Source organism: Lepidothrix coronata, unplaced genomic scaffold (genome assembly GCF_001604755.1).
Source record: "Lepidothrix coronata isolate B3197 unplaced genomic scaffold, Lepidothrix_coronata-1.0 Scaffold528, whole genome shotgun sequence".
Lineage (NCBI taxonomy): Eukaryota > Metazoa > Chordata > Aves > Passeriformes > Pipridae > Lepidothrix > Lepidothrix coronata.
In genome coordinates, this window is record NW_016690708.1 from 16,430 (window position 1) to 24,743 (window position 8,314).

At 56.1% G+C, this 8,314-nt stretch overlaps 1 protein-coding gene across 2 annotated transcripts in view; it reads right to left on the reverse strand.

Annotated features, from left to right (window-relative positions):
* The window catches only part of SETDB1 (SET domain bifurcated 1), a 16,354-nt gene extending 8,527 nt beyond the window's left edge, over positions 1 to 7,827 (reverse strand). Inside the window, exons 1-13 of one of the 2 annotated variants that reach the window (XM_017839878.1) lie at positions 7,489 to 7,827; positions 7,073 to 7,239; positions 6,696 to 6,733; positions 6,469 to 6,568; positions 5,959 to 6,126; positions 5,470 to 5,671; positions 4,654 to 4,727; positions 4,210 to 4,400; positions 3,695 to 3,872; positions 3,106 to 3,232; positions 657 to 815; positions 608 to 616; positions 48 to 60 (exon numbers count right to left, since the gene is read on the reverse strand). In XM_017839878.1, the coding sequence (XP_017695367.1) occupies positions 48 to 60; positions 608 to 616; positions 657 to 815; positions 3,106 to 3,232; positions 3,695 to 3,872; positions 4,210 to 4,400; positions 4,654 to 4,727; positions 5,470 to 5,671; positions 5,959 to 6,126; positions 6,469 to 6,568; positions 6,696 to 6,733; positions 7,073 to 7,239; positions 7,489 to 7,700 (1,638 nt within the window). In that variant the 5' untranslated portion in view covers positions 7,701 to 7,827. Of the gene's footprint in view, positions 1 to 47; positions 61 to 607; positions 617 to 656; positions 816 to 1,691; positions 2,637 to 3,105; positions 3,233 to 3,694; positions 3,873 to 4,209; positions 4,401 to 4,653; positions 4,728 to 5,469; positions 5,672 to 5,958; positions 6,127 to 6,468; positions 6,569 to 6,695; positions 6,734 to 7,072; positions 7,240 to 7,488 lie in introns of those variants that run through there. The other variant, XM_017839877.1, reaches the window with a different exon arrangement.
* Between the last annotated feature and the right edge of the window lie 487 nt (positions 7,828 to 8,314).

The window sequence follows — 8,314 nt, forward strand, 5'->3', positions numbered from 1 at the left end:
TGGACCAGCCACAGCATGACCAGGGAACTGCCCAGCCCTGTGCTGGCACTGCTGGGGCCCCTCCAGTCCCGGGGGTGGTTTTGGGGCCCCCGCAACAAGACAGACATTGAGGGGCTGGAGCATGTCCAGAGATGGGAATGGAGATGGAGAAGAGGCTGGAGAGCTCCTGAGGGAGCTGGGGGGGCTCAGCCTGCAGAAAAGGAGGCTCAGGGGGGACCTTCATGCTCTCTGCACCTCCCTGACAGGAGGGGGGAGCCAGGTGGGGGTCGGTCTCTGCTCCCAGGGAACAAGGGACAGGACAAAAGGAAACAGCCTCAAGTTTCCACAGGAAACCACGGGAGGTTTAAGCTGGATATTCAGGAAAGTTTCTTCATGGAAAGGGTGGTCAGGCCCTGGCACAGGCTGCCCAGGGCAGTGGTGGAGTCCCCATCCCTGCAAGTGTGGACGTGGCACTTGGGGACACGGGTCAGGGGTGGCCTTGGCAGTGCTGGACTCGAGGGGCTTTTCCCACCTGAATGATTCCATGACTCCGTGATTCCACCTGCCGAGCCCCAGCAGACACCCACCAGCACACACAACCCCCCAAATGTGTCCCAACACCCCAAACCCAGGAGCACTGACGGATTTGTCCCCCCCCAACACCGAGCTCTGCTCACCGGTGCTGCGGGGCCGCGCTGGCCCTTCCCGGAGCCGGAGCGTCGCCGAGGACGGGGGAGGAAGGGGACGAGTGGCCGGAGCCCACCGAGCCAGGACGGAAGGAAGTGCTTTTCTTGGCCACCTGCTTCCTGGACTGGGCCAACTGGCTGTCGGAGCACCTGCAGGAGGGGAGGAGGAGGCGGTTTGGAAGGTGGAAAAACGACCGGTGGGAATCAAAGCAACACTCCCCCCACGGAACTGAGAAATCCAGGAGAATCCCAGCAGGTGGGTTTTTTTCCTGGTAAGTGTGAAAATCAGCCCATCGCTGACTATTTCTGCCACAGCAATCCCACAACCACCCCAGATTCCAGGACTCAGCAACAGTTAACAGTAACTTGTGACTGGCAAGTAAGGCAAGGGTAACAACGATGCCCAAGGTCTTCATCCCACGCAGCTCAACAAACCAGGCCATGAAGAAATCCCTGGAATAGCAGAAACCAGAGTTTCCAGAGGCTCAACTAATCAGGAGTGGGAGGAACTAATCCAGAGGACCCTTTTGGCAAGACTGAGGAACAATCCATGGTTGTGCAAGGGAATGTAGTAACACCCCTGATGAAAGAGCTACAAGGGGCTCCCAAAAAACAGGTTTTCAACCTATTTCATGGTTTTTCCATCAATTCCAGCAGGTTTTCAATCCATTCCAGAAGGTTTTCAACCCCTTTACACCAATTAAACAGAAAACCACCCCAAACCAGCCACTGAAATGGAAGAACACTGAAGTTATCAGGGAAAAAGGGAGGAGACATGGAAAGCAGGAAGAGGTGAGGGTTTCTGCTAAGAGCTGCCTGAAAGCAAAGTGTTCAAACACATCTCAAAGAGCAAGAGGAAAAATGGGCCGAGAACAGTCAGAACTGGTTTGACAGTGCCAAGAAGAACCTGAAAGTGAGACCAGAGGGGGAAGAGACCCAGGCCTTCCTCAGAGGAAACAAAACACCAGAGTGGAGAGACCGTTCTTGGTTTTAATGATCTAAAATCCAAGGATCCCTGGGCACAGCAGGGACATGGACACGGCCCCAGGGCACTGCTCACACCAGCTGGGTTTGAGGGCAGGGAAGCGGCTGCAGTGTCTGCCTGGATGGAAACCAGATCCTAAAGCCAAACCCTCTGCGGGGAGAGGGAAAGAACTCCTTGTAACCACTGCAAGGAGGAGGTGGGGAAGGATTTGGCCACGATGGGGCTGCAGGTCCAACTTGGGGGTGTTCATGTCGTGACAGTGCCCACGGTCCCGACGCCCTCCCAGCCTGGAGTTCCCAGTGTCAGGCACAGCCCGGCCCTTCCCTGCACACAGGGGGCTTTGGGACCTCCTCCAGCATCCAGCCTCTCTTCTGGGTTATGGAAAAGGTGAGGAACAACGTTCTTGTGGCTTCAATCCCCAAATCCTGGTCAGAGCAGCACAGGGGGAGCGTTTCCAGGGGTAAATTGGGTCATAGTGCACTGCTTGGAGAGGAACCCCCACGAGACCCCACCCCAGCCGGGGTCTGAGCTGCTGCTACACCTGGAGAGCCTCGGGGGAGTAAAGATTGATTTCCTGCACAGGCTCCTCACAGCTGGGACACCTCCTGCCCCCCTCGTGCCCCACCAGCAGGGCACAGTCACAGCAGAAGACGTGCTGGCACGGGGCCAGGCGGCCGCAGATCCGGATGGGGAATCCACAGCGGGGACAGAACCGACCCGGGAGAGCAGCTCCCTCCCCTAAAGAGTCCCAGAGCACATTCCCGGGCTCCCTGGTGTCCTCCAACACGCTCCCTTCAGCACCGAGCCGAGCTCCTCCTCCATCCAGGCCTCCTCCAGCCCGCGGCTCCGGGGACGTCCCCCTCGGGCCCCGGGCTTGGCCGGGGTTTGCTCCGTGCCCACCGGGACCCAGCACTGAGCCCGGATTCCCTCGGAAGCCAGCGAGGTCAGTCCAGGTGCAGGGACACGAGGCAGCCGGGGGCCAGCGCCTGGATCGTGACACGAGGGAGCAATTCAGGGTTGGGGAACACAAGGAGCCTGGATCATGACACGAGGGAGCAATTCAGGGTTGGGGAACACAAGGAGCAAAGGCCCCCTTTGGAAAGACAAGTGCGAAGCTTTAGCCCTGAGGAGGAATTTTTGGCTCGGGGGGGGGGGAAGGTGTTGGCTCCCACCCCCAATTGTTCATCCTGCAGCTTTAGCCAAGAGTGTTCCCCCAAAATCACGACATAATCCAAGCCTAGCCACGGAGGGAACCTGCACCTGAGGGTTCCTCTGCAGAGAGGAGGTGATGCCTGAGCGAGCTAAGTGCCAGAGAGGGAAAGGAAAGGAGGTGGAAGTGCTGGAGAGGGGAAGGAAAGGAGGTGGAAGTGCTGGAGAGGGGAAGGAAAGGAGGTGGAAGTGCTGGAGAGGGAAAGCAAAGGAGGTGGAAGTGTTGGAAGTGTCTCCAGTACTTACTCCATCTCTGCAGGCTGAGGGGACACAGAGGAAGCAGCCGGGAGCTGCTCTGGGGGCTTGTACTGGGGACCAGCTCCCGCTAAATCCTGGGTGTACTGGACCACAGGGCCTTTGCTCCTCACAGCACCTGGGGGGGAAGGTGAAAAACCAAACAGTCAACAGGAAAAATCTCCAGCATTATCCCAGGTTGGCTGTACCAGCCCCAAAATACCGACTTGGTGCCTGGAAGGAATGAAAACCGAGGGATTTGGGATTAACTGGGGCACGGCCAAGCTCTGGGGCACAGCAACTCCCCCCAGAAATTCTGGTCACTTCCCCCAAATGCAGTTCGGTTTGGTGGTGCAATTCCAGGAGAAAAATTCCACTGGAAATCTGACATCTGTGCCAGGAGGACAAAGCACTGGAAACCCAAAATCTCCAGGAGTTCTGCTACAAAATCCCACTGGAAACCCGAAACCTCACAAGCCGGGGGGGGGGACAAAAATCCCGGAAAGCTGAAATCTCCAGAGTTCTGCTAAAAACCCACCACACCCAACCCACCCCCCAGCTAAACCCCAGGATATGAATGAAAGCAGGAGGTGCCACTGACCAACGTTGGGACGGGTCCGGGTTTGCCCACTTTGCTTCTTTTCCTGGGTGGAAGCCGTGGAGGTTTTCATGCTGAACATGGGCTCGAGGCGTGTGGAGCCACGGTAAATCCACTCACACCGCTTGTCCTCCTGCAGGAGGGAGTAGGACACACTCCCACTTCCCATGGGAAGAGGTTCCTGGGGGGGGAAGACACAAGAGAGCACAGTGAGCCTTGACAAACAGCACAATCATGGGGGTTTTTTAGGTTGGAATCCCTGATTGGGTACTAGGGAAAATTTCTCCAGGTGTTCAGGCACAGGTTGCCCAGAGTGGAGTCTCCCATCCCTGGAATTGTCCAAAACCCCTGTGGATGTGGCACTTGGGCACAGGATTCAGTGGGGGCCTTGCACTCCAAAATCTCAGAGGTTCTTCCAGCCTTAATGATCCCGTGATTAGTAACAAAAATGCAGCTGGGCCAGCCCCCCAGACTCAAATTTAATCCAATTTTCCTAACAGGAGAAGGGAAATTCCTACCAGGAAAAGGATTTTGACCAGACTTCCATCCACTTCTTCCACCCTGGATTTCCACCAGGTCCCTTCCCACTCGGTTTTGATGAGCTGCCCGTTCTTCAGCAGCACCATGGGCCGGTTGGGGTAGGCAGTGATGTATTCCTCGATGAAATCCCGACAGGAAACATCCTCAATGTCTTCCCAGCTTTTTTCCACTGCATGGAAAGAGATGGATGAGAAAAAGGGAAGCGGATAAAGCAGAGAGAACCTTTAATTCTTTTCTTTTAGGAGATCCCTGGTGGATTTTTACATAAGGTCGATCAAGGGGCGATCCCGAGGGGCTGGAATTTCGGTGGTGGGGCACATCCTGAACCCACCCTGGCAATAACTCAGGATTTCAGACGTCTCCAGGCCCAGCACCGGAGGGGACACACCCCAAAGCTCCCCAGGTGGGATGGGATCACTCACGTGGCCGACAGACGGGGTACAGCTCCCACTCCTTCACGTACGACGCGTAGCCGTCGTCGAAGAAGATCAGGAACCTGGAAAACAAGGCGGGAATCAGGAAGGGAGCTGAACAGAAAACAGCTCCACGTCACAGGAGGGAAGTGGAGAACCCCTCCTGTTCCTCCTGGACACATCCCAACCCTGGGGGAGCCCTGAACTCTGGGTAAGGCACCCACTTAGTGCCACGTGTCCCGGAGTAACGGCTCCGGGCGCTGGAGTTGTACAAAAGGGGCAGGGAGAGGCATCAGCACCACGACCAGGAGGAAATCTCCAAGGTGAGTAATAAATGCAGCTCGTTTCCCGTTATTAAACGTGGATCAGGTGCAACTCAGCACAGTTCATGGCAGATCCAGAGCCATTAAACCCTTCATCAGCCTCTTCAGGGAAACCACAAGCCGTGATTTTAACAGACCGGAGCAGCCCTGCCCCTTATTCCCATAAAAGCTGCTCCAAACCTGCTCCTTCTCCTCACAAAGTGCTTTGACAGCACTGCTGGCACTAAACCCTTCCAGGGCTCCCATTTCCTCCCACTGTTTCACACCTCAGGCAGCCCAGACTCCACATCTGGGTGATAATTTGAATAAATTAGCAGATCTCATTCCTGTCTCAGGGCCACGAGCAAGAGACTGGAAGCTCCACCCTGAGGTTTCAGAGATAAGATTAAAGAAAGACTCAGAACTCCTTCCTGGGGAGGGCAGAATTCAGCACCCGAAGGATACCCAAATAAGCTTTTTTTGCTTTTTTGGGGGGTTCATGACCCTGGGAAATAAGGAATACCTGTCTTTATTCTTGACGTTGGGGGTCTCAGCCACGATGCCAGCATAGAGCCACATCTGATTGCCATCCTTGTACCTGGCCACCACCCTGCTGCCCACGTGGTGCCTCTCAGGACACGGGTGGTAGTCGTAGGCAATGTGGTTGCCCGAGAGCAAACTCTTCCCTTTGTTATCAAATTTCACTTTGTATTTCTTGCCAGCCCCTGGGAAGACGTTTTGAAGAGAAGCAGAAAAGAAACGAAAGGGAAACTGAAAAGAAGCCGAGCGGTTTCATCCCAGAGTAGACAATGCCCCGGGGTCATTCTGAGCCTGTTTATTCACAATTAACTCAGAGTTTGTTTAAAATCTGCCCAGAATTCATTGGGAGGGGGAACCAGTGGAGCTGCGTCGCTCCCACTGTCCCTTCCAGGTTTGACACCAGGTGCTCTGACGCCTTTTAATCCACGTCTGCCCCCCAGATCCCGGGGAAAGCCCCACGCCCAGCACCTACCGACTGGTTTGATGGCAATCAAGGTCCCTTTGTGCCACGTTTTGGTCCTTTTCTTGCCCAAAATCCTCATTCCCACTTTGAGATCCCCGTCGGTGTTGAGATCATCCCCAGGGGCCGGGGGGACAACGGGCTGGGCAGTGCCAGGACATGCTTGGGGGGGCTGTGCCTCTGCCAAGGAACAACAATCAGTTATAAAACACCCAGAGCTCCCTTTTCTGCTGGAATTACAGCTGGAACCACGTCCCTCCGAGCTGCAGCAGGAGGAATTCCTCCTTTCCTTCCCCTCAGGCAGCCCAAGTGCCTCCGTTTTACTGCTTGGAAAGGACTTAAAAAAACCAGGAATTTGGAATCCATATACCCCAAATTAAAGGAAAACGGGAATCTGGAGTCAATAAATCCTAACAGAGCTCCCCAGCAAGGAAAGTGGATCGTTGTTTGCCTTTTTTGGGAAGCAAAGGCCCAGGGCCAGGGCAGACCAGGGGGTCTGTTGGCCCCTGGAAGGTCCCCCACCTTTTTGTGCTTCCTGGGAGCTTGTTTTCTTGTTCACAGCATCCATGAATTTCGCAACATCCCGGGCAGATCTCCTCATGGCAGCCATTGCTTCCTGCAGCTGGAAGGGAAAAAAGACAGGGGAATTATGGAGAAACTCTTTTTTTTTTTTGCACCAAACACAAGCACTGTGTCCCAGGAAAACCCCCACTTGAAGAATCATCTGTAGTCAGGACCTTCTCACTCACCAGACTCTGATCCTTGGAGATTCTGGAGCTGCTGGTGCCTGTGAGTGAAGAGGAAAAAGTGGTTTAAAACATTTTGGGGGGGGGGGAAAATCCATCCTCATTAAACCACAGGAAAAAGAAGGGACAGGAAAAAGCATCTACCCAAACTCCTGTCAGGAAATCCACCCAAATAAGGCTTTTCCTCATTCACCTTTTTTAATGTGAGGTAGTGTTTGATGGGGACAACAGTCAGGGACGTTGGGAAAGGGTGAAATCCCAGTTTGGGGCTCCAGGAACCACGGAACGTTAACAGGACGTGGCAGCTGCTCCTCATGAGCAAAGAGCAGCCCCTTATCCCACTCCCCCTGCTGTCCTGGGCACACTGGGATTTACTGAACTGTGCTTCCAGCCCGAGTCCACGCTCATGACGTCGTCGTCCTCCTCGTCCGGGATCTCGATCACTTCCGTGGCCGCCGGGGCCTCGTCCTCGGAGCTGCTCTCCTCGTACTGGAGGCCCATCATGGAGTACAACTCCTTGGCCAATGTCTCGCACTTGTCGATGGCTCTGGAGGAGAGGGAGGGAATCCGGCTGCACATCCCGGAACGCCACAGGGACGACCAGGAACGGGCAGCTGGGCAGCTCCCAGTTACACCTGAGGGAAGCGTCCGCACCACGGATTTAAAGCCTTGGGGAGCTGTCACTGTCCCTCACTAACCACATGCAAACTAAGTGACCTCAATCTGCTCTAAAGGGAATGAGAACACCCCCCACAGCCCCCTCCTCGGAATTCCGGCCCATTCCAGACCCACCCACCTCGTGGCATTGCCAATGAGCTGGTCAACGTGAGCCGCCTCCTCCTCCTTGCGCCTCACACAGTTCTCCAGCTCCTCCAGCTGCTGCTTTCGCTGCCTCACCCACTCGGAGTTCTCCACCTCCTTGTCGATGATCTCCTGCAGCTCCTGCAGGGAGATTCCCAGCTCCTCCACCACCTCCTGCTGCAGCTCTTCAATGTCTTGGGTATCCATCTCTGCTGCCCTCAGAGCGGAACAGGGGAGGGAGATCAGGGGAGGGGAGGCAGGTGAGGGAGAGGGAGGGCAGGCACAAACCCCCGGCCCAATGTCCCCCAACCGCCACCCCTGTCCCCTCACAGTCCCTCCCCATCCCCTCAGAGCTCCCCCGCTCCCCTCATGAGTCCCCGATCCCCCCGGTCCCCACAGTCCCCTCGATACCCTCATGAGCCTCCCGGTCCCCTCAGAGCCCTCCGATCCCTCACAGCCCCCACGATCCTCCCCCGACCACCTCAGAACCACCCCCATCCCTTCAGAGCCTCCCTGGTTCCCTGAGAGTCCCCCGCGTTCCTCAGTTTCTCCCGATCCCTCGTGGTTCCCTCAGAGTTCCCGCATTCTCCGCGGTCCCCTCAGAGCCCTCCGATCCCTCACAGCCCCCACGATCCTCCCCCGACCACCTCAGAACCACCCCCATCCCTTCAGAGCCTCCCTGGTTCCCTGAGAGTCCCCCGCGTTCCTCAGTATCTCCCCATCCCTCGTGGTTCCCTCGGAGTTCCCGCATTCCCCGCGGTCCCCTCAGAGCCCCCCGATCCCTCACAGCCCCCACGATCCTCCCCCGACCACCTCAGAAC